The 27491-nt window shown below is 35.3% G+C and overlaps 1 protein-coding gene across 1 annotated transcript in view; it reads left to right on the top strand.

The window, feature by feature from the left end:
• LOC129443187 (glypican-1) overlaps positions 1-27491 on the top strand; it is a 97759-nt gene that overhangs the window by 38169 nt on the left and 32099 nt on the right. Inside the window, exon 2 of the mRNA XM_073857300.1 lies at positions 22964-23122. Coding sequence (XP_073713401.1) covers positions 22964-23122 — 159 coding nt within the window. The remainder of the gene's footprint in view (positions 1-22963; positions 23123-27491) is intronic.

The following is a 27491-nucleotide window of genomic DNA, read 5'->3' as shown; positions in this document are numbered from 1 at the left end:
TATTCAGCAAATGCATTCCCATCTTTTTCGCATAAATCAAAACCACTTTTTTGCGAATTAAGGGATTTTTAATTAAACTTTGGCATCTCTAACACTTGTTTTTGATGCAATACTTCAAAATGTGCATAACATCATGGTGATGGAAACATGGCTTGTGTGTGCCTGTGTCATTTTTGTGTGTGAGTCTATGTGGTAAAAGAGTGTTCATAATGATGACATGACACGTGTCACGAACATGAAGGAGATTTTATTTTTAATGCAAAGATGACATAGTTTGAACTGTCTTTGTTATGACAACTTGACATAAACCAATACATCATAACTTGTCATAAACATGACATAGCAGAATAATTATCAAACTTAAGAAACTACCTAGCTTTATTGGTTAACATTACATTTCAATGTCATTAAGTGTTAATACTATGTCAAATAATTTTAAATACATTAACAAGATGCAACAGACACGTCAAAAGGTTATATTTAACTTTATGTATGTGCACAATACATAAAGAACTGACAACTAACAGAACTTGTTCTTCCTCGTACAGAGGTTTCTGACATAGAAGAAAAAACGAACAAAACATTTAATAAATTAATTTAATGTTATTAACTGTTTTTCCAGCAATATGCATCCAACGTTGTAATGGGCTTTACCCATTATTGTACTGTTTTTATTTATTTTAGGTAAATCGGTCTTCAATTGTAATAAAATATAATTTTATCCATTTTAATTATTATTATTATTGGATGATTGATTTTATTTCTAAAACACATGGAGTAAACTACCGAGCCCCTAAGGTGACATTGGAATAAACAATCTAAAGTTTAGTCTCATGTGCTCACGTGAAACCTTCATGTGCAGAATATTTTTTTAAAAAGTTTAGTTTTCACATGCACACACAAAACGAAACTTTATTTAATTTTTGCTCCATGTCCCCTTAGGGGCTCTGTAGGAAACTTCACAAACTAACGAATATTCATGACACTGCTATTAAACTATCTGACAGAGTATTAACCTTTAATGGCATTTTAATGACAAATTATATTTGTACCACTGTAGTTGAGGTCAAGAAAAATATTCATGACTCTGTTATAAAACTATATAACAGAGTATTAACACAACAAATTATGTTTGTACTGTATCTGGTTAAAAGTGGTCAGTTATGTTGTCTTGGTAATGTCAAATTGTCATAACAAAGACATCTCAAACAATGTCATCTTTGCATTAAAAATTACATAATTGAACAAATGACACTATGACTGTTGTAAAAAGCGTGCATAAAATCTCCTTCATGTCATGCAACCCTGTATCATGAAATTATGTACATATAGTCACATAAATGTGTGAGTCTTTTGCACGACACTGACACTGTTTTCCGCATTTTTCATGTCACACATTTCTGTTTACGTGTCACTGTCTTATATTTGTTACTCAACTGGTTGTCCTATTTTCAAACCATTGACGCTTTGGTTTACGGTTAGATTTGGTGTTTGCGTTAGGATGTCATTTTAAGTATTGGTTTATACCTTTTTTCATGATTTATTTTTTATATTTTATGATTTTTAAACCATTGTCGCCTGGCATTAGGGTTGGAGTTGGGTTTGGGTAACCCTAAACCGAAGCAACAATTGTTGCCGAAGCAATAATTGAAAATATGACAAAACAGTTGCGTGACATGTTCACGCAAAAAGGCGAAAACTGTGTCAGTGTCATGCAAAAGACTATAGGTGACTATAGGTACATAATTTTGTGATACTGGGTTGGATTGTTTGAATGTATGTGTCTGTTTCTTGTTTGTTTGTTTGTTTGTTTGTGTGTGTGTCTATGTTTTGTGTGTGTGTCTATGTATTTCTGTATATCTGTCTGTGTCTTTTCGTTATTCGGAGTGTTTGAATGTGTGTTTGTCTTTCTCTGTCTGTTTGTTTGTATGTGTGTGTCTGTGTCTTTAAGTACCCATCGTCTGTGTCTTGTTTTGTGTGTGTTTGTGTGTGTATGTCTTTCCATTTAATTGTATGTGTCTTTCTGTGTGTTGCATTTGTGTGTGTCTGTCTGATAGAAGGCAGGTGTGATGGCCGTCTATGTGCTGCCAACTCAGTGGTGTTTCAGGATTGAATCAGCTGTTCCTCTGCCCACAGTTCCCACTTGACCTCATTCTCTAATCTGTGATGTCATGCATGACCAATCAATCAAAACAGCAGGTCAGATTTTTCACAGTGTAAGGAAAATATACCCCTCCGTCACATCATGCTCTACAGTCCAGACCAAAGCAAGCAGTCATGAATGAGAAACTAAAGTCAAATGCCGATTGCCATATGAGGCAAGAGAGATTCAGCTCAACATTTCATTGTTTTTCGTTGTGTAAATGGAATGCAAATACCCATCGTCTAGTAATTCAACCAATGAAGATGCATGAACTCACCGAGTCTAAATACACCCTTAAAATTGCATTGTTTATTGAATGATTGTGTGAGCAAGACGTTGCAAATTAAATCAGGTGAATGGAATTTAAAGCGAATTCCTGAATGAATTTTGGCAGGATTGCCAGATTTCAGAAGCTGATCCTCATGTTTTCCTCTCACTTTGTGCCAGTGGTCATGCCAGTGGTCGTACGATGTCTATCAAAGACGCACATTGTGCTGAAATATCACATTATGGCCTGCCATAAGTCAGCTAAAATAGTTAAATGAAAGTTTCCCAGGCCACCACCCATGTGATGATGGTAAACACACTGTTAGGTCAGCATGGGTACAAATAATGATTTTGTGAAAGCAAGAACTATGACATCATTTCTTTCTATAACCATACAGCCTGACAAAGAACCCTATATGGCAAAAACACATATACATATATATAATTTAAAATATATTTTAAAATATACAAAAATGGGCAAAACATAAATGTGCTGAAATATATTTTATGTTTACTTAAATTAATTTTACACCAAATTTTTTGTATATTTTGAAATATATTTTAAGAATAAATATTTCATTTAATATAAATATAAGCATTTATATTAACATCGCATTGGAAGAAAAACTTTGTATGTTACAAACCTGTAAACATAACAGGTTTGAAAATATTAAAATTAAATATATTTTAAATTGCAAAAATATACGTATATTTTTTATATTTTATATTTATACTTCGCATTTTATACCTTATATAACCTTATCTTTGGCAAGGAAAAATGTTTTTTGCTGAATGGATTGTAAAATGTAAAATTTATTTTTTGCCCCTGAAATACATTTTGAAATCTATGGTAATATATGAAGGTTCAAACTAAATATATTTTCAAATTCCATAATATATTTAATTAAGCTTTACTTTCTACAAAATGTATTTAACATATATTTAAAATATTTTTGGCAAGATTTTTTGGTGCCATATGGGACCTTTTAGGAAGGTTTAAGCACCATAACTTTACAGTTGACTTGCAAGAAGTGCTGTCCGATTCCCACCGGTGCTTTTGTCCTGACAGCGAAGTAATATTTGCCTCTAAAGCGGTGATATGATAAATACTTTGGTTTTTAAAAGTGTATTTGAAAAGTTCAAATACAGAATCCTCTAAGTGCAGAAGTGTTTTCTTGTAAACAACAATTTTTATTATAAGGCTCTTATGTTTACTTTCAGTAATTTTACTTTAATGCCAATGACAAAAGGTTATTAATCAGTAATTGAAATGCCTTATGTTCACAAATGTCACTTTTGTCATTTCATTTTAAATGAACAAATTTGTCTTTCGCTGCAAAACCCTCTAAGTGCATGCAAGCTTTATGGCAAAAACTTTCTTTAAAAAAAACCAACAATTTCTTTGAACAAGACACAGTAGCCTTAATAGTTGCTAAATAACTCCGGCTACATGACAACATTGAAAAATCTTCACCCTGGCAGGAGTTTGGATTTTAGTCACCTGATGCTGCTCTTGCACGTGGACGAACTGCTAAACCGCATAGAAAAAGGCCAGGCTTTAAAAATACCACACATTAGGTGGCGCTGTGGTGGGATGTTGCAATTCCCAAATTTTCTTACCGGTTAATCAGCGTGTGATGATGCCAGTGATACTGGTATCACCAGGTGGGAGGAGCTTATAAATGCGCATGCAGCCGTGCGCATTTTACTTTCAATTTTGATCAAGAGGCAATTTTTTAAATGTTGCGCTTGCGTACGCTGCGTTAAATTGCTTATGAATCCGCATGCAATGCGAGGACACCAATTAAGTGCTTGACAATTAATTAAGTGCTTGAGCTATTGTGTGCAGATACTTCTGACGGAAACCCGCCAATCCCAAGCTGAGCAACTGGCTTTTACTCCATTTAAAGCACTGCTTGAATGATGGGTTTATTATTCTTAATGAAAACACAACAACAAAACAATCTTGCTTATATTAAGTTAATGAAAAGTTATAGGACCGTGTATCACCGGTTACACCAGCAATCACAACTAGCCTATGCTGGGGTCCATGTTACTGCCCCATACAAGTTCTGGTCCAAGTACTCACAGGGGAAACAAGTTTGAATCCACGCTCGTTTTGCACCTCATTATTCATCTATTTCATATTTTTTGCACTTAGAGCAGTCGGCACTTTTGCATCTGAGCTCAGTTAGTCTTACTCCTGCCTGCTGGCTGTTAAATGTTAGATGGGAGTTGTTTTTGTTTAAGAAACGGTTAGGTTAAGGTTAGTCAGTAAGCTTCTTGTGTCTGAACAGATGATTATCCCTCAGGACACAAAGATGTTGTTTTAATTTCTGAAACATACACACTGAATCACACTTCAGGCTGTCAGTGAACCCAACCCACATGTGTACCCTGAAATGTGTCTTTATTTGATTTTTAGTTTCTTTGTTGACCCTTCAGTACGCCTCTTCCTCTACAGATGGGTGTAGTTTCTAGTTAGTTTAGTCTGTATGTGTGTCTCTGAGCTCTTGAGAGAGCTGAGGGTGTTTTTATTATTCAGAGATTACCCAATTGATAAAAGACCCAACTTAACATTTTTTCTTCTTGAATATCCTTGAATGTTTTTTAGTCAGAAATACATTATCACAGTGTTGTGAACATTTGGTTAAAGACTATATAGACTATACTGACTTATAGGCTACAGATGTTAAACAGTAACAATTAGAAATTTGTACATACTAATCTCACGGAAAGTCTTGTTATAGTTACGAAAAATTTGATTAATTTATTTGTGTCCATGGCATGAAATTCAGCTTTTTTCGTGCCTTGAGCACGAATGTCTTTGCTGTGTCACTCGCACGAATTTCTATAAATAGTTTTTCTTGTCCGTTGCACGGCTTTCTTTTTCGTTTTATTTTATGTGTTGTTGTCTCATAGTTTTTCCTATTTTCTTACCATTGTCACTTGGGGTTGGGGTTAGGGGACTTTCTGTGAGATCATGTTGAATATGTAATGTTAATAACGATCAGGCTTATACGTTATTTTAAGATTGATCTCACGAGAAATCGTACGTATTTTACAAGTTATCTTATTCGTATGAATTCGTACAAAGTGAATCGTAAAAAAAAATTATGATTATCATAAAAAAAACAATAATGAAACCCCACCCCTAACCCCGACGTTACAGAGGCAAAAGCAAGTCATTCAAAAATTTACGAATTAATTAGCCATCACGTAAAAAACTTATAAATTGCCATGAGATAGCGTTAATTATTCTGTAATATTCGTGCTCATTTAAAGCTGCAATCTGTAAATTTGGTTAAAAATAAACAAAAATCAGGTATTGAGCAAATATATTAACAATCTGTATCTTTGATGTAATCTTCGTAGATTATATGATTCAGAGCGGTAAGTTTATAATACAGCCCTTGGGAAAAATATTATTGCGTTAATACTTGGTGTAATAATTCAATTCAATTCAATTTTATTTATATAGCGCTTTTCACAATTTGGTAATTGTATCAAAGCAGCTTTACATTAATAGAAGCAGTGAAAAGCACAGAAAATCGACAGATAGCACAACATAATACACAATAGCACAAGCAGCTAAATTTGCTGCGGCTATAAATCAACATTAAAGCGAATGTATTACTAATGTAACGTATAGAAGTTAAGCCCAAGAAGGCTGCCTCCTCGGGTTGAAAAACCCCCTAAGAGAAAAAAAATAAAAAAAATTATAATAATTGTTTTTTGTAACTGTCACTCGGAATGCCCAAGTTTGGGGCCATTTCTCCATATTTTTTAAAAATTGCCTAATTTTCATTTACTAAAATGTTATTTGCCACACTGTTTTGGAACAATGCACACTAGGAAAAGATTAATACTAGGCAAATTTCAAATAATTGCAAGATGTCATGGGATTATCCTTCTGTCATATGGCTTATTTAGTCTTTGAAGGTGTGAGGATCTTTCACTAAGGCTTAGTGTAGTTTTTGACTAAAACATGCACACACATACCTGACTGAGCTGAAGTGTTGGGATGACAGACGAAATCCTCCAAAGGAAACAAACAAGAGGAAACTGTCAGGCTGGTACATATATAAAAAAAGAGGTTTGCACTTGTTCTGTTTCAGCCTGAGGTGTTGAGACAGATCTCCAGATCTCTGTGTGTATGTGTTTGTGTTTGACTCATCAGACACTGGTGACTGATGTGGGTGTTGTGTTAAAGCAGAGCTGAAGACAGACAGCTCAGTGAATCTCATGATGAAGCTCAGTCTGCACTGATTCACCATCAGCTGATGTTCCAACCAACTGCATAATCTGTTATTGTGTGGATGAGGATATCACATAACACATACAGTTCCTGCCAATCTCATGTTAATCTTGGGTACCTATAGAGTAGTATTTCATCCTTTATATATCCAAAGAGTCTTTCGCGTTGTCAGATTTATAAAAGACAGAACAGCCTTTCCGGGGGGGGGTTTTTTTCAGACAAAATGCTGAACTCTTGGAAGCGTACGGTGGGAATAGACAAAGAGTTACGAGTACAGCACAGCTATATGTTTGTGTTGTTTAATTTATATGCACTTACTTGCCGATTGCAAACAAAACACTTGAGATTAGATTTTGATTTACTTACAACCGTGGCTCTGACTTCTGAACAAGGTCTTTTAACGTTGAACTGGGCCTTGTTTGGAAAGCAATCATCTATGAAATGCAGGTAACAAACCCATTCGCAATTACCTTGCTGTCCGAAAAAAAAACTGCATTTACTGTTATCTTAAGACCGGGTTACTTGGAAAGCTGAATAAGGTTTTCTTCTTACTTCCAAAAACACACTTCTTTCTTCATCCCATTGTTGATTCTTGATATATAACAAAGTTGTGGCATGCAGTGATGCTTGTGACTTTTACTTAAAGGAACAATGCTAATGATGAGCGTTCTCGCTCCCACTCTGATTGATGTGTGGGCATGCTTTTTCGGGGGAAATGCCATAAAAGGAATAAGGGGTCCATGATACGTAACAGTTAACCATTTTCGAAAAAAAAACTTTCTGAAACTTACAGGAATAAAGAGGAACTCAACTGCCTTTTTTGACACTTTTCCTTTTTCAGCTTGAGGAATACAACTCTTTAACTGTGTTATTAAGTCAATGCATGAAATACTTTTTAAGATAGCTTTAAAAATATACTGAATGCTGTCAAAGATGGCAAAAGTTTTCTGTGATGGTTAAGGGTAGAACATTGATTGACACAGTATACAGTATGCCAGCGTGCGTGCGTGTGTGTGTGTGTGTGTGTGCAAAATTTTAGGTTTTCTCTGGTGAGAATTTTACGTGATTCTCACCAGTAAAAACAGAGATCTAATAATAGGTTTAGGTATTAATTGGCTGTAAATGCATTGCAATACTATGAGATGTCCCCAACAATATTCCTGTTTGTGTGTTTGTGTAGCTCAACTGATAGAGCATTTTGTAATTGCAATGAAAAGATCATTCATGAATTTAAAAGTGGACTGATAAAATGTATAGCTCAAATGCACTGTTAGTCAATTTGCTTAAAGGGGCCATTCACATTTCACATCTTTTGCGTGCACAACATCATTTTTTAAAATGTAGACATGCGTCAAGCGCGCTCAAGTAAAGTAAACTTAAATAAACTTGCTGCGGCACTGATGCCTGGAAAATGAGTGTGCCGGCACCAGAGTGGTTTAAAAATATTTTATTTTTCAGAATGCTGCGTGTGCACTATAGGTCATATGACATAAAACCAACCAAATAGCTTCACCCTTTACGTATAAGCATCGTCTGTTTAGCTGTACAGGGATATGTGTTATCTGTCAGGTGGTTATTATTTTGACACAAATAGAAGAAACAATGCATAAAGATGCATTACTGAATCTATAGAGAGTGAAGCTCATCATTGCTTAGCAACAGCAGATGCTACAGGAGCGCTTTGGAAAGAAGGGAAAAAGTTGTGTGGTTGTGATTTCCACACAGTTTTAGACGCAAATTATGAATGGCCCCAAAAGCATCTGCATAAATTACATGAATGTAAATGAAAACAAACTCTAAAGTGGCTGTCACTCTTTGAAGGGCTTATAAGTCTTCCAAATCCTGCTTTTTCTAAAACAGATTTATATGAAGGTTACCCTTTGAGTATTGTTAATATAGTAAACTTTATTTTAGTTTAAAATCCATTGCTTCTATGAGAAATTATTTGGTTTTTTGAACCAGTCTTCAAGCTGGGAAATTCACATATTTTCTTTGTAAACTTATTAATTAAACTTATAATTAAAATATTTATCATTTTGAAAAAAAAAATTCATTATAAAGCAATATAAAAATATTGCATTATTGTCATCAGACATATATTATTATCAACAACAACAGTCAGAATTTATGTCATTAGTTATTACAATTCAAATATAATTTATACAGGTATACCGAAAACAATTAAATTTCATTAAACAAAATAGAATATTATACAATATTTATAACAATATTATTTGTTTTCCCTTTATGCCTTAAATGTGTCAAGTTTTAATTAATTAAAAAAAATATTTGGGAAACCTTAAAGAAAACACAAATATTTTTGTTTAGACTATATAACATATTACATAATATTACACAATATCTAGGATAAATAGTAATACTGATAGTAATGCTGTAAATGAGTCCTAATACCAGGACATTCTTTGCCTTCTCTTATAAAATAGCATTTTAATCACCTATAAACCTAAATACAGTTCCCAACAAAAGTATCGTTGAAGATTAGTGGACAGGCTGTCGATTCATTAAATAATACGCAATATCCTTACAAAAGCGGTTTATTCAGCTTACTGAAGCCTCTCCTTCACTGACTTCCATAAAAATGGCATCTGGTCTCCTACTGCAGCATTATGCATTTATATGCTAACCTTGCGGGCTTTTGCCTAAAGCGGCTTTGCTGGCACTACCACTGAGCTAACTGATTGAGCATTACGTAAGCAATAGGTCATGGGTTCGATTTCCAGAGAACACACAGACTGATAAAAAAACCCTCTGAATTAAAGTGTCTGCCAAATGTGAATATATGGCAATTGGTGCAAATGTTAACTTTACCATGAGAAAAGGTTTTGACAGGCTCAGATATTTTATCATTTATTTTGTCATTTTGAATACCCATGTGAGGTTTCACATTTTTAAGCAATTTTTATATGCTTTTCCATACCCGTTATCATCTCTATGGGTCAGTTTCCCAGACAGGGTTTAGATTAATCCTGGACATTTAGTTTTTACAAACAAACCTTACAAAAAACATTACTGGTGTGCATCTTGTGTCAAAGCATTGACATTAATATATGTTAAGATTAATCATTGCAAGGCAGCTCAAACATGAATTTCAGTCCGGGAAACTCCCCTTAGTGTCTATATTATTCATAAATGGGCACACTAAATAAATTAACTATTTTATGTTCTATGAAGAGCCATACTTTCTCCTTTTGTTGGGCATTTATTCTGGTTTGCATTTGGTGCATTTCGTTTACAGTAATCAATTCAATTCAATTCAATTTTAGTTATATAGCACTTTTCACAATAGTTAATTGTTTCAAAGCAGCTTTACATTAATAGAAACAGTGAAAAGCACAGAAAAGCGACAGATAGCACAACATAATACACGATAGCATAAGCAGTTAAATTTGCTGCGGCTATGACTCATCATTATAAGCGAGCGTATTACTAAAGTAACGTCTAGAAGAGGAAGCTAAGTTAAGCCCAAGAAGGCTGCCTCCCCGGGTTAAAAAACCCCTAGGAGAAAAAAAACGGGATTTTAGCCGAGGAAATAAAAAAAGTCCTAGGAGGGAAAAACCCTTGGGATATATATAAATAAACGGGTCTATATTAATCCTACAAGGTATGTTGTCTCTCAAAAGCCGGTGTCTTGTTTTTTGTCACATTCACAGTGCATGTTGATCTTAAACAGAAAAAAATGTGTATAGACTGATATTTCTTATGTCTGGACTTTATCAACAGTGGTTTAGGAAATATAGATGGTGCACGAATAGAATCAGTAGGTGCACGAATGCGAAACTCGTCACAACATGTATTTAGCCCGACATGTGTTCGGCGTGTCATGTGAACCTATGTGCATCATGTCAAAATACGTGTCTGCTGCTGACACATTGTGGTTTATGGTAAAAGATCGCTTAATTTCATGTGTAATCAGAGTAAGTTTCTTGCAAGCAGTTTGCAACCTTTTGATGCGTGTGCAGCAGGCGTGTATTTTGACATAACGCATGATGCACACACACCGAACACATATTTTGAATTTGTGCCCCTTAGCAGACAAGTCACCAGCCGCCACTGTTGGTAATAAAACATTTACACATGCCCAAATGTGTAAAATGGCTGAAAGAGTAAAGTTCACTAAAGCCAGACTTTTAATTTAGCATTTTTCTCATGTTATTAACACACATAGACGCACGCAAGATGTATGCAGTTTAAGTCTGTACAGTTTCATGTACGGTTGTCAGGAACTGGGACAACAGATATGAGAATAAATCACTGCACACTTGAAACCAGGTTAGCGTGCAGATGTGAAACTCTGGAGCTCACCTGTGTGATGACAGATGAGCGGATTAGACTCGGATTTAGATCGATGTCAGTGTCCCTGAACACCCAGCTGGCTCTTAGCTTACATTCGTCACTGAATTTCACTTATCACACTGTGGAAAAGATCCTGTATTTTATTGGCCAGTAACAGCTGTAGACATCTGAAAGACAAACTTCAAAATGTAAAAAGAAATGAGGTACATTTTCTGATGTGTAGTGTTTTTATGTGAATATTAAGGTACATGTCAATTAAGGCCACAAGTACTGAGGTACCATCCAATGTGTGTCTGTAAAGCATTTACAAAGCTGCCCATGGGTTTTGGGTCATGGGTGTATTCCCCCAAAAGTGTATCTACATCTATAATGAGTTTATAATAAGTTTGAAGTTAATCCTACATGCATATGTTCTTAGAAACCTAAATAGTCAGAAAATAAATAGTCAAATTGTAGTTTGGGTGGATTTTGATAGTATATTGTCATGCTGGTGTTTAAATAAAACCATTTGTATTGCATTTTATAGTTGTTTCTTGAAGCCACTGCTATTGGCTGTAGAAAAGGCTCTCAATTTTCTAGGAAATTCTAGGAAAATGTTTCCAAATAAATTTTCCTCAGAAATGCCACACTCATACTGTATAACACATTGTTGAATTATTATCTTATTTCCCCATTGTTTTCTCAGCTTATCAGATTTTTGTTCAGTGCATTTCTCAGATGCCTCATTTCTGCATATAAATGACTGTTGATGAGGCTGCGTGTGAAACTGTCCAGTCAGCTGAAGTGATTTGTGCTTATGATTGTTGTTTACAGACAGATGCGTTCGGCCGAATCAGAAATCCAGATTCCTCGCGGCAGATCTTACAGATTACCTCGCCAATTTGTCTGTTTAACATGGCCTGCTGTCAGTAGCCTGATGTACTGCTTTTTTATTGAGCTTAAACAGAATAAAATGAAGGGAAACAGATGTTTTATGACACTCGAGAGGTACATTAAAGGGATAGATTGAAACTTACACCATATTGTTCTCATCCCGAAGCCATCCGACTTCATTTCTTCAGCCAGACACATTTATAATGTTAAATTGAATAATATGTTGACTCTTCCTAGCTTTTGTTGAAGTTACCCATCATCAGAAAAATGAATCCATACTTCATACTTGGGTTAAAATGTATTTTTCTGAAGCAAAATGTGACGTAAGAAAAAAGATTTGTATTTTGAGCGTATTTAGCAAAAGATATGACACCTTTCAATGTAAAAAATCTATAGATCAAGAATGGCGTCACGCCGGCTTTACGTCAGTTTCGTGACTAGTTAACTTAAATGAACAGTTAACCCCAGATTTTAAACACTTTTTGTTGTTCCAGGTCCACATGCTGGTGTTTATTTTAATGTAAATTTTTTTACAGAAACATTACAGCTCATTTCCATACATAGTGAATCTTCATTCACATTTAAGGCCCTATTTTAATGATGTAAGCGCATTGTCTAAAGCGCACGGTCTAAACGGGGGCGGGAATTTAACGACAGGAAAAAATGGTTTGTGCACCAAGCACAGTCTAAATAGGTTGTTCCTATTCTTCTAATGAGTAATGGTTGTGCTTTGGGCATAACGTGCAATAAACCGATGAGAGTCTCAGCTCTTATCCCCTTTAAAAGCCGAGTCCCTATTTAGATGGTGGAATTTGTTAACTGAAAAACTTAACGGAGGAAGACGACCCCCACTTTAAGATTGATGTTAAAAAAAAATTTGTTTTTATTTGTATTGGATTTGTTCTTTTTTGGATAAAATTCCAATAAAATTATCAGGCTTTTAATTGTAAATGCAATGATGTATACGCAAGAAAAGGTTTGTACTGTAAAAATACTTTATTTGTAACAAAAAATAATTTACAAACGTGTGGAGACGGTTCAGCACTCGGACAGCACCATGAGTATTTTGAAAAGCATTACGCAAAAATGTTTCTCATCTCACTATATCCACAGGTACAAAGTCATCATATACAATAAATCCATGGGGTAGCATTTAAAAAAAAAACATTTCAAAATAAACGCAATATTTGCATTTGTTTAAAGCAAAACATTTAATTACTTATGTCTCATAATCGGTCCTCATATATGTCCAAGAGATTCGGTAATAATCTTTTAGATTTTTTTCATTTTTCATATTTTAAAACGTTTGGGTTTTGCTGCGCATCCATGTGTGTAATAAGCAAACGCGCATTGTCATCCTGTTTATAGGCACAAATTACTAATGTGCTCTTTAAATAACAAAAACAACATTGTGCCATTGACTTTACACTTTAGACCAGGTTTAGTTTTTCTGTCATCTAAATAGGGATTAGACATAGCGCCAGCGCAACTGGCTTTTAAAGGGGATGCGAGCTGAGACTCTTATTGGTTTATTGCACGTTACGCCCAAAATACTCCCATTACTCATAAAAAAAATAGGACCTACCCTTTTCGACCATGCGCTCGACGCACAAACCATTTTTCCCGTCGTTAAATTAGCAAAAGTGGATTCGGACACGCCCATTTAGACAATGCGCTGTACGCTTTAGACAATGCGCTTAGATCGTGAAAATAGGGCCCCTCATTTTCAGACCAGAACGCCCATGGGCGCAAAATTTGGCGCAAATGCATTTGCTATTTAAACAATGTGGCGCTAAACGTGAAAATGGGTTAAAACTAGCAAAAGACACTTTCTGAGACTTTTGAATTCATACGATGGTAAGGGGGAAATATTGATTATTGATCGATGCCAATGTTAGTTAACGCAAATACAACTGTTCCTTGTTTGTCCATGTTATTTCATTGTGCATTAAACACTTCTTCAGTCTGTGCAGATAAGTTGGATTATTGAATCTCCAATAATAATGCCATTCGCCTCTGTGTACTGTGAAGCAGTAAACAGTTTAGTATTTGAAAGTGATATTTATGTACATTGTTTAACAGTCGCTCATCAAATTAAAATCTCATAACAGAGAAGAGCGCTAGAACCGGCACGGCTCTGGATGTGTGGTCATGCAGTGATTTTGTCACGATATCTGATTTGCATCATTTGTTAAGTGATTCAGGTGCTAAAACACTACAGATAACACATTCAACACTATCAATGGGTGCAATTCATTCCCTAATTAGCTACATTTGTCAGAAACGCCTTTGTATGTAACATAACCATTTGGTAGAGCTCAGCACATTACGGTCAAAAAGTAAATCTATTAAACTTTTGGGCCATCTGTATGGCTAATATGAACAATGTAATAACCTAAATGACCACTAGATAATACAGTTATTAGCTCCGTTTCCATTACAGATTTGTGCAAAACTTTAGCATTATTATGCAGCTAGTGACATATACAGTATATAAAGAACCAAAATGGTTCCTGGAGAGCACAACTGTTAAGCAGAATTAGATTTTACTACTTTGTAAACTCCAAGTCCATCATTTTTTTTAAATGTAAGGTCAATAAAACTGAGTTGCATTATTAAAATATCATTGTATATAAATATATGATAAAGCAGTGGTTCTTTAACTTTCTCAGCCCCCACCACTCCCCCCTCCCAGTGTAGGGTCCATCCCAAATACCTGCTGCCCCCATTCCATAGAAAATTCATAAAACAGTCTCAAACTTTTAATAGACGGCTATTTACCTCAGGAGTAAGGTAAGGGGCATTAAATATTGACTTGAAATATTTTATTTGCTCTTTTTTAATGAATGAAGGCCTTACGTTTGGTTTTAAGATAAGAGAAGACGTTTAGATGTCACGATCACACTATTTGGTTCAATAATTTGTAAATATAATGTCATATATGTTATTAAAAGACTTATATATATATATTTTTTTTTTCATTTTTGTGTAATATTAAATGGTACCTGTCAAAATAATTTGTAGCATGCAGGTGTTATTAGTTTTAAATCTAGCATTTTAGAGAGCCGTGCAATAAAATGTCAACCCAATTGGTGGCCACCAATTTACTGTAAGAACCACTATATTATAGTCAATTTTTACATTAAATACCTTTTTTTACATTTTTAGATGGACACTGACCCATAACAGTTCGCTCAACCATTTTGTAGAGGTCTGTAACAAATCAAATTTAGGGTCAATAAGAAAAACAACACATTTTTGTTGTCATGGCCCCATGGATCCAGGAAAAGCAAAACGTTATTTTTTTCAATACAGTTTTCTTGGTGTGACCTACAAAGGGTTAAGAGCAAGATAAAAGCGGTGAGCCAGACGTTACAGAAATAAAGCTTTGTTTGTTTGTTTTTTCACATTGGATCATCTGACCTGTATTTCTCCCCTAATGATTATAGAAGATACTGAAGTGTGTGTGATGATCTGTATTCAGACTTCATTTCCAAAACAAGATGTGTCACTTTCTGAAAAATACATCTGCTTTGAGTTTGGGAAAAGTCACTAAATGATAATATATATATATTTTTTGCACAAATAGATGCATCACATGTTGAGTGAATAAGTCCTTTCATACCATTGTACTTCTTTGTAATGTGTTGTTTAAAACCTTATAATGTGAGTTGCAAAAGATGTTACTCTTCTTATTTAGACTTGAAATATTAGTTAATGCAGAACACGCATCACAGCGACTGTAGAAGTTCGGTGTGAATAGTTAGCAGAAATGTATGCCACTGGCAAACTCATTTATCAAGCGGCTTTGAAGAGATGTGTATGTGTGTATGGTTGTCTTCGGGATGAGAGCTCTTGTGTTGTATTGATCGGATAGTGAAGAGCTGGGGTGTTAAATATTTTATATCAAATCACTGTGCTAAAGACTCCCTGCTGATAACAAACACTCTGCGTGAAGTACTTGCTTCAAGAATAAACGGTACACTCTTAAACCAAGGACGAGCTACATGATGTGTTATGGCCTTTTATATCGCATGCATGATTTCTTCCACAATTCCTTGACTCGAGCATCGTTTGCAATACAACTGAAATGGTAAAGCATTGCGCTAGCAATTTCAAGGTCTTGGGTTTGATTCCTACCTTTTTCAGGCCAAGGACCTGATCTATATGTATTGTATCAAATTAAGACTGGATTACTTACTTTGTTATGTTAGCAAGATATTGAAATATTTTTATATAGACAGTCACATGCTGTTAACATAACATTTACATTTTACTGAATAGATTTTGAACTGGTGCTCTTCATTTAAATTAAGTTTTTATTTTAATTATTAACCTATTAATGCATTTTTTTTTTATTTAAACAATACTTGGAGGACCCCAAGGTGCCCCGGACCCCCTGTTGAAGTACCGTGTCCTAGTACATGAGTCTTCACTGGGGGGTAGAAGGGGGCAGGGGTCCGTGATGGTATTAGTGGGGTCTCCAAATATTGTTTGAATTTTTTTATAAAATTAGAGCATCCAACAAAAATGCATTATAGACTAATAATAATAGAATTGATAAAAACTGATTGAAATTAAGGTTCCCCAATTAAAATCTGTTCAGTAACTTTAACCCTTTAACTGACGCAGACCTTTTTTTGAGTGGGGGGTGTGAAAAGGTGATGTACACCTTAAAATTAATATAACTTTGGCATTTTTTTGGTCTAGAAGCATAATTTTGGTCTTGTTTTAAAGAAGACACTTTAACGTTTTTTACAGAAGTGTCTGGAGGTGAAATTATAAATTTTTATAGTATTATTTAGTTTTTGTTGGTTTGCTGCATACTCTTGTCACAAATGAATAAAAGGTTTTGAAATATGAAAACTACATTCTTAGACATGAAAAATATTAAAGTAAACTTAAGTGTCCCACTCACTGGACAGCGCCAGTTAACGGGTTTTAAAATGTGATGTAGTATGTTAAATAAGTGTCTATGTACAGTGGCAAAAAAAAGTATGTGAACCTCTATGACTGAACTGGTTTTCTACAGTGATTTGCCATAAAATGTGATCTGATCTTCATCTAGGTCACAGCTATAATAAATTATGGTATTTTGAGCTCAAACTTCACATGCACTCTGGGGACACCATTTTACATCTTTAAAAAAATCTCATAATATGACCCCTTTGACACTTTTGTGAATCAAAGAAACTCTAGCCTAGTGTTAAAAATTAAAACACTTTATTGAAAGTGTTCATTTAATTCTGATTGCATGAAGTTTTCAGCAACTGAAAACGCTTGGTTGAAGTAATTGCTACCAAAGGAGGTTCAACAAGCTATTAAATCCAATGGTTTACTTACATTTTCCTCCAGCACTCAGAAGTTTTCTTTCCTCCACATTGTTCAGAAGAACAATATTGACTCTATTTGGTTATCAGCTATTTCCCAAGAGAGAAAACTCTCAAGCTTAAATTAAAATAACAAATAAGTAGAGATGCACCATTACAAGATTTACCTAAAATGACATCTACTAATACATAGTTTTACTTTTAAGAAATTAATCCAGCGCATATAAACTGCAATTCTGTTGCCATTGTTGTAACTTAATTTAAAATAATCGCACAGTGTGACTTCTGATGTGTTTTTTTTTTGTTCCTTTTGATTTGCAGGATATAATCTCAACCCGTTCATCAGCCAAATGTTCAATAGTGAAAAAAATCTCTTATCTGCCAATACTGATTTAGAGCCGGCGTCAGACCATAACTAACAGGGGGCACGTGGCTTCCAACGGGGGGGGGGGGGCACTCAATTAGCAACAATAACTTGCAAAAACAAGGCATTAAAACAACAAATACAGTACAAGCACACACTCATACAACTGGTACAGACTGTCAGCTCATTTCCCGTAAAAGCTGCAGAAGATCACAAACTATGCGCAAAAGTTAAACTATTTTGAACTTTGACCGCGGCGTGAGTGCAAGATGCGCTCGCGCTTTGCTCGACGCAACAACAAACTGCCCTTGCGCGGCGCAAGCCATTGAAATGAATGGGTTTCATAGCGCAGCGCACACCGCGTCCTAAAAGCCGCTTTACCATAATCACGTCGTAATGCTGTTAACGTTCTATAGCAGGGGTCTCAAACTCAAACTGGCTTGGGGCCATTTCTAAGACAGACCTTTTATCGGGGGGCCGCAAAGCTATTTTAACGTTAAAAAGTACTATATTTCTGTAAATGTCATGTTTATTTTCTATTATTTAATGTATAATAATGCTTGAAAATATATAAGTATAAATATATAAGAAAATATATAAACCTTGCACTAAACTAACAAATTTAATTTCTGTATAGATTTATAAACTATTATAAAAAATTACCACCAGTAAGTGTTTCTGTTTTGATTTAATTTGGATTGTTTTCAGTCATAGTATTGACTTCATTGTGTACTTTGTTATTTTAGTTTTAATTAATTTTCTAACATATGTGGGAAAATATTAATAAGTGAAAGTGATCCTAAAACTTTTGAATGGGTAGTCAATGTTACATAAGCTAGTTGGACAGAAAAAAATAATAATGTTGCTCTATGTGTAATTGAATAGTATGCTACATAATAATATATTATACTTCATTATATATAGCTGTATACATACTTTTATCTTCTGTACATTTCTCCTCATCTTTTCTCTTTCCTTAACCTGGGCACTTTGATGGCTCTTTTCTTATCTGTAGTTTAAAATGTGTTGCAGTACACATACGGCTCTGCCTCCATATGCGGTGTCTCCATTAGAAGCTGTGACTTGATGTGAACTAACCCCACCGGAGCTCGATCTTCTCTGAGTAACAGATGATATCAAATCTTCTCTGGACAAACACTACAAAGTCCCGATCAGATTAACTGATCGCATGTTGACAATGATATGATTGACGCGAGGTTCAGTTGAGGAATTAAAATCCGATCACGCATTCCGTTATCCTCGACATCACGGAGCGCGCGCGGTCCAGGCTGCGTAGCAACGGGTGACGCGACCCACGCCACGGAGCGCAACTTCCGCTCCCGAGCACTTTGGAAAGTGGAAAATGCTTTGACTCGTTTTAACGCGTTGTTAGACGCGAAATGTGAACGAACCTTTAAACGTTTAAATAAAAAATCTAATGAATATAAAACAAAGGGAATAAAAATCTTTCTGTGGGCCAGATTATGTTATATTTTTGAAAGGTGACGCGGGCCGCACAGAGGCGGAGGGCGGGCCGCAAATGGCCCGCGGGCCGGAAGTTTGAGACCACTGTTCTATAGCCACACTTCACATTTAAGTTTACGTAAATTAAAACAATGCTAACTTGCCTTTAAAAAAGCTATACGAACATTAAACTTCCTTAAAACAGTGTCCTGTAGATTTGAAAATTCCACCTCAACCTCTAATCTCTGAGTTTGAACCAATCAGTGTTTGCATGAAGTCAGATGGAGCAGGCGGTGCTGGTTTTTTCTAAATGTACTAATATCCGGATTTTACACGATCAATAAAATGCCGCGAAAAAAACACGTAGGCTACTAGTATCAAGTCACAAATATGTTTAAGACGCTTGAGACGCCGCAATACAACCAATCAGAGAAACTAGTCTATTTTAATAAAAAAAAAACATATATCAACTATATTTTCCTCATTTGCTTACATTAAAAGTCATGAAACATTCAATATTTAATTTATTTTAATTATTCTTGATATATATATTAAATTAATAAAAAACTGTGTTGGGGCACAACAACCTGTTTGGGGGGGGGGCACGACCCGCGAATGCCCCCCCTTGACGCCGGCCCTGTACTGATTATAGGCTGATGTTTCAGTGCACCCCTCATTTATTCATTTGCTTTTATCCAAAGTGACTTACAAAATTACTGATTTAATTACCTCTGAATAACTTTTCAGAAGGCGTCTTGCTGTAGGGAGCAATGTTTCGTAAATTCACAAAGCGAAACGACTGGGGGGAAATTCATTGTGGGAATCCATTGTAAATAAATGCTTTCCTCTTGGGATTATTAAAGATAGATTTCTGTAATTAGTTCCTCTAAAGATGTGGTAAAGCTATACAGTTACCTCTACTTTTTAACCGCTCTTGAGGTGAACAGATTAAAGACTTAACATTTCTCTTCTACCCCTGGTAAATGACCCTAACACCCTAATCTCTCTCTTTCTCTCTCTCTCTCTCTCTCTCACCACAAGAACAAGGTTTTTTGAAGTCTCATTCTGTGGTCTAATTGGATCCTAATAAGACTTTTCCTCCCTAGAGATCTAATAAGTTAATGGTCTGTGAATTGGTTCTCTTTAATTTTCACTCTTTCTCTGTGTGTGTGTGCGTGTGTTATTGGACCCAAGAGGGGAAAATACCACATTAAATGTGTCTATTAGGGATCAGTTAAGGTCTTTCTTCTTTCCTTCACACTCGATAGAAACCATCAGATGCTCACAGCAAGTTTATGTAACGTGTTTTTCTTACAGTACAATCCATTTGATATTGTTATTTATTGAATCATAAGACACCAGCCCACTTCATTTTATTCAAGAGCTGTTATAATTTAACAGCACAGTATGAGTTTTAATCAAACACACACAATATATTATACTTCTATTGCTTTGTGCCTCATTGTATTTTAAAGTATAATATTGATTTTATAGTCAATGATAAATTAAATTGAATCGGTTTGAATTAGTAGGAGTTTCAAGTCTATAAATGTATTGAATCATAAAAGATTATGAATTTAATTTGATAATTGATAGTTAAAACAAAAAACCTTTAGGATAATCTGAGACTGTTAACCTGCTGTGACTGCAATGGCTTTGCAAACCTTTTTATTTAGCATTTTTATTGCAACCATGGCAGCTGTGAAATCTCATCGGTCCAGAATCCTCATTACTCCAAAATCCTTTGTTTTGTGCAATATTTTGTGTTCATTAAAGACTGGAATTATGTTGAATTATGCTTGATAAAGACAGAATGATCCTGTTATAATGTTGAATGACGCCTGTTTAGGTCGTCATTGAAATTGACACGACCAATGCATTTAGTTGGACACTGTCCAACTAAATGCATTGGTCGTGTCAATTTCATCAGTTTTTACAGTGTTCAGAGAATCATTCTGCCAGTAAACCTTTTTCAGCTCATGGTAACATTAAGCTTAGATAAGTGTCACATTACACTTTGTCTCTTTATGGTCTACTTTTATATGTGAAATGAGTTTTTGTGCCTCTGGAGTCTCTTTGTCTTTCTCTCTTGGATTGAAGAAAAGGTTCAGGATAAACGTTTCACTTGCGTGCACGTCACGGTGGACAGACACCTGCTGTTTTTGACACTGACACAATGCACACATATATTAAACCGAATACTGCTTTAAGTAATACCTACACACATAAAGATACATTGTACTAACTTATAAAAATAAAATAGAGAGAGAGAGAGAAATAAAACATGGCTGTCGCTGAAAGAAAAGTTGTGTCCATATTGGGATCAAAGCAAAATTGGTTCTTAAGACTTAAACACGCCATCATTTGTAAGTCTCTTTGGATAAAAGCATTTGGTAAAATTTCAGATATAATATTGCTACACATTGTACATATTTGGTTAGAATGCCCAAAATGCACAGACATCTAGAACAATATTTCCCACTTAACTGAAAGCGCAACTAATAATGCACCAAACACTTTTAATGTAATAATAAACTGTGTCAGGCCCGCACTGATTTTAGTGCCCATCATTGACCTATGCGCCTAAAAATGTTCCTCTATAAATGTATAAACATACAATATATCAAATGGAAGAACAGACCCTCTAATTTTAAACACAATAAACTGTCTTATCCTATCTTAATTGGTTCTCTTTTTATCACCTCTAAAATATGATTAGCAAATTTTGAGCTGAGATAATTGCATTTTCGTAAAGGACTTTTGTTAGAGATCAGATTCAGAGCGATGATCAAAACATACACAGAGTTTTTACTGTTTTTGAATCAGTGGCTGCTTAAGTGTTTTATAAGTTGGGTAAGAGCGACACCTGTTGGATAATAGTGGAAATACGGATTGCCTTTAAAACTCTTCATTGGCAGGGAGACACTTTTCTTAATTGAGAAGATAACTCGTCAATAGCCTCTTTCACACAGTAATTCTGGTAAATTACCATGAATTTACCAGAATGAATTTACCAGTAAATCAAAAAATGTGCTGTTCACACACGCAGTGGCGTTCCGTTATTTTACCAGTAAGACATCATTCACACATCAGTATCAAAATACCGGTAAATTCGTTGAGAAAGCGGAAGTACCTGTAGCACGCGGCGAGCTCAGTGTTGTATTTGTAAACAATCCACGTCGTTCATAACCACGGTCCGTATTTTGTTGTTTTCACGTCTTTGGTAAACAGTCGCGAAGTTGCTCATGACCAAACAACATCGAATGAGACGACGTCAAACCGAAAATTCGTTTTTAACAACAGTAGCTACTGTTTGCACTTTAGGCTTCACAGAGGGCGTGCTAAGGACGTCGGCAATTCGGCGGTAAGCTGTTTTAAACAACTTTAGTGAAGAAATGTGGACGTAAACTTTAGGTGTGCTCAACTTTCAAGCAGCATGTGTGTGGAAACGTCATTAAACAGTGCGGGGGTAAACGCGTCATCTGTATTTAAATGCTATGATTGGCCCGAAGCTGTCAGCACGGTCTGACGTCGTCCGTTCTAAATGCCAGTAATCCTATAATTTTCGTTCACACACAACGCTTACCGGTAAATTACTGGTAATCTTACAACCTGTCCAACTGGTAAATTGGGAGCACTGATTTACCGGAAAGGTTCTGTTCACACATGACATGTTAACGGCAATTTACCAGTAAATTACCAGTAAAGACTGTATGTGTGAAAAGGACTTATGGCAGGATGAGTGTTACAGATATCAAGATTATATTTTTACAGAATGTTCTTTATGTAGAAAACAGTAAATTTAATTAAAAATGACTTCAGATGAGTTTTCACGCATATACAGTATACTTAATACACAGTTTTTTTTTATCTCCTTGTGTGCTAGTGATTCTGTGTTAGATCAATTTGTTAATGTATTTTAGTTAAATATTTCTCTCTGTCTCTCTCAGGTGAGCATCTGCGGGTGTGCGCTAAAGATTACACCTGCTGCACGAGTGGGATGGAGGAGAATTTTTTAAACCTGAGTAGACGAGAGTTTGAGACTCATGTGAGAGAGACTGGACGAACCCTACAAGCATCTATCAGCAGCCAGTACAAGAGCTTTGATGGTGAGTTACAGATGAGTTCTGTCTATGAATGTGCATGGAAACTGATTACTGTTACCTTGATCCAAAATGGCCTCCTTTTTATTATACAGCACAATGAACACATGACTTTAAACACTGAATCATTTTTAGTTGACTCATTTGTTTTTTTATTAACAAAAACTTTGATCCTTTTGAGAAAGTGATAAAGAAATGTATTAGGGTGTCAAAGTTTCTATGTGGATTGGTGTTTATCTCAAGAATCATAAGTTTTATTTTTTTAAAGAAACAGTATGTAGGATTGTGGCCAAAACTGGTATTGCAATCGCAAAACTTGTGGCTAAAACTGGTACTGCAATCACACAACTGGTGGCCAATACACAAAATGACAACATAAACATCAGTTGAGGGCTGCAACTCCACTTTTTAAATGACAATATCCTGACCAGACCACTGTTGTCAGTGTTATAAGTATTTGAAATGAAAATGATTTCTTAATGTCTAGTGACATATCAGGGCCATTTTATATTTAATTGATATACATTTCTTACATACTGTTCCTTTAAGTCTAGAAAGTAGCTGGGCTGTTATACCATAGACAGTAAAAAGAGGGATAACATAAATAAAGGCGAATACTTTTAGATAAGAAATAACTAAAATCTTTGTAAAAAAAAAGTGGAATTTGATTTTTAAGTTCATCTTACGTCCTATATGTTTGCATGGAGAGGGCGTGGTTTATAATGCAGCCAACTACCTAAAGGCTATCAAATTGTTTTGACGTGTGTGGCATGCCAAATTTCAACCTACACTGTCAAAAAAAGTTTTACATGTTTTTTTGTCTGGGTGTTGTCGTATAATAACGTGATTATGACTGTCTGGTCATTTTAGTTGGTCCTGTTGTAGCTGTCTGCTTTTGCAGACTCGGGAGGGAGTTTTGTGTTATTATGTAATGTCAGACTACATATGCAAGTCTTTTATCTTTAGATGGCCTGTTTACCATAGCAAATTTTTCTCCCTGTACGTTTATTGATATTTATGATGATGACAAATGCAGTAATTTATGGTAACGAGAGCTGATTGGGCGTTGGGGAGATCTGATTGGGCATTGGGGTGGTGTTGACGCTGCAGGCTGTATAGTTTTGTGATTATCTGTACAGAAGACCAGACCTGTGCTTCGTATCTGAGAGTAGCGCATGCAATACAGCTGAAAACGATTTTGAGCGATTGTGTTTGAAGAAAAGAAAGAGAACTGATGGCTGTATTACAGAAACATCTCGACTTGCAATCATATCTGTTTAGTGAACATGCTTCAATTCAGATCCCAAATACAATCAACTTGTCAGATATTGGGTTAGGACTTCCAAACTTATATACTTTTTTGTTCTGCTGAATTGAAGAAAGTTTGTGACCATTGACTTCTCCAGTAGGAGAAATAATACTATGGAAGTGAATGGTGCTCCAGATCCCAGACATTTTTCAAAATATCTTAATTTATAGACATACAGGTTTGGAACAATGTGAGGATACATAAATGATCACAGAATTTGTACTTTTTGGTGAACTCTCGCTTTAATACATTTGTTTTGGACATTTCTGTATGTTGATTTTCACTCTTAATAACAACTAAAGTGAAGGCAGCATTCCAACCAAGTTTTTTGACAGCGAGACGCCTGTGCGTGTATAGTTGTGTAGTTGTGTTTTTTGTGTCTTCCTGTGATTTTCTCCATGTTTCAGTTAGCTCTCTCACGTGCATGTGTGGGTGTTTAATGAACGTTCATCTGTCGTCTTTGTGTGTCTGTGTGTGTTTTGATAAGATGTGTCTGTTAATGAACGACAACTTCGCAAATAAACGAACACAATCTGTACAGTCTGCATGAATGTTCCTCAAGTCTGTGTGAGATTTTGTGCTTTCATTGCTTTTGATATAATGTTTGTCAATTATTCTTTCACTGTTTTTGTTGCCCCTACTCTTGAAAAAACGGTGCTCAAAAATTGAAGAAAAATGCAATATTGTGTGCATATATGCATATCTGATATGTACTATAATAATACTTTAACTTTGTAAAATAAAGCGGTATTACAAAATATATTTAAAATATTAAAAATGGTATTTTTTTCTTTATTTTCTCACCAGTCTCTTGCTGCATCAACCTAAAACATGACTTTTTAAAGTATTAAAATGAGTGCTGGGGAAAGATTAATCACCATTAATCGCATACAAAATAAAAGTGATTTTTAGCATAATATAATATATATATAAAACTAAATAACTATATATAAAACTATATATATAAACATGTGTGTGTGTTTAAATATACATAATAATTAAACACAGCACACACACTTATATTATGCAAATATTTACTTTTATTTCGTATGCGATTATTCGCAATTAATCTTTGCCCAGCACTAAAAAAATCATTTAGTAATTGCAAATCATTGCTTCACAGTGATGACATAAAGAACAATTTTTGGTTCCTCACAGATTCTTTTAGTCAAAGTTTAGTTTAGTCAAAAAAATTATTTGTCTTTTTTCTTATCTTTATCAAAGTCTTTTGAAGGAAGTCAGTATGCCGTCATATTTGCAGCGCCCCCTAGTCTTGCTGAAGCAAGACTTGTCAGATACTATATGCATGCACAAAGTCCCTCCCCCAGAGGATGTCATTATTTAATGATTGGCTCTTTTTTACTGGAAGGCGGGACTAGAGCGGCCAAAATGACTGTTGGATAGGGTTACCACCTGTGCCACATTTCGCGGGACAGTCCTGAATCGAAGTCTTTGTCCTGATTCCCGCAAGTCTTAATTAATGTCCCACATTTTAATTTTGTCTGTATTGTTTTTTTATTAATAGTTAGATTTTATTTAATCTTCCTTTGAATTACAAGTGCACTATTTAAAAAATGAATAAAAAAATAGCAACAGAATTTAAAAATCTATACGGGATCTCCTGTTTAGCATCCCTGTCAACAAGTGCATTCGTGGAGAGGGTGATTTTTCTCATGACGGAGAGACAAGGAACTGAGGAACTGTGGACCTTATAAAAACTGAACTTATAGGCTTATATTGAGATTGAATAGGTCTGTGCTGTTAAAATTAGTTGGTATGGATCCTGTGCCAAATTATACAGTGCCTTCATTAGCAGTCTTATCGGCAAGTAGGGTTAACCTCACTGCAAAATGATTTTTTTTACATTGAATACTAATACTAGCCTATCACGACTCTCACTCATGTCCGCCTTATCCCACAAAAAAAATCACATCTGCTGTCCTGCAACAAAGCCTTAGTCAGGTGGTTACCCTAACGTTGGGATCTTCCCATTAATTTCAATAGTGATGCATGTTGGTAATACTAAATATTTTTTCTTTATTTCGTTCGTAAAAAAAATTTCTGTGACAAATAACTTTAATGTCCAACACAAAACTTCAGTGGATGTTAAAGTTTTTTTTTTATGGAGCCTGACAAAGAACATTTTAGGAAGCTTTATTTTAAGAGTATAAACCCAGGTTTGGTTTAAATAACGTCTGTGCCAGCTAACCTCCGGGAATGTGTACAAACACACATGGAGACACATTCTGTGGTGAGGATTCCTGAACTGTGATTTTTCCAAGTGCTGTGGCAGAGGGAGGAGAAGATTTGTGTGTGTGTGTGTGTGTGTGTGTGTGTGTGTGTGTGTGTGTGTGTGTGTGTGTGTGTGTGTGTGTGTGTGTGTGTGTGTTTCCCAGCATGCATTACACTTGGCACAGTTGGCTCTCCTATGGTGGATTATACCCAGTGTGTGTACTGTCTTCCATATGTGCTTGTTTATGTGCAGCTTTGTGTTATTTGTGGAAAAGCTCTTTAACTCATTACAAGCTAGAATATGTGACAATATTTACCATGAAATAAAAAACAGAATAATTTCTGCTGTTAGATTGGTTCAGATCATGGGGGAATGAGATTATAATCTCTTGTCTGTAATCTGAACTCGTCAGATATAATCTCTCATGATGATGTCACTGTTTAAGTCATAAAAACACGCTTTGGTCATGAGATGCCACTGTGAGGATAATGAATAAAGGTAAGGAGGGTGCAGTTATAGACAGGTCTCACCTGGTATAGTTTTAATGCTGTATGTGCGTGCGTGTGCGTATAAATGTAAATCTTGAAACCCTTACTGAGTATTAAACTTTTCCAGACTGCCACCTCAATGCAACACCCACAACACACCTAATGTACACTTTTAACACTTTTAAAAAGAATGTTTACCTGCCTATTTATCAATTTATCCATATATCTATTCATCTGTCTGCCTCTCTGCATGTGTGTGTCTGTCTGTCTGTCTGTTTTTGTCTGACTGTCTGTATCTACTGTATCTGTCTGTCTGTCTGTCTGTATATGTTGTCTGTCTGTCTG

Source organism: Misgurnus anguillicaudatus, chromosome 2 (genome assembly GCF_027580225.2).
Source record: "Misgurnus anguillicaudatus chromosome 2, ASM2758022v2, whole genome shotgun sequence".
NCBI lineage: Eukaryota > Metazoa > Chordata > Actinopteri > Cypriniformes > Cobitidae > Misgurnus > Misgurnus anguillicaudatus.
This window is presented reverse-complemented; position numbering and strand designations above follow the sequence as displayed.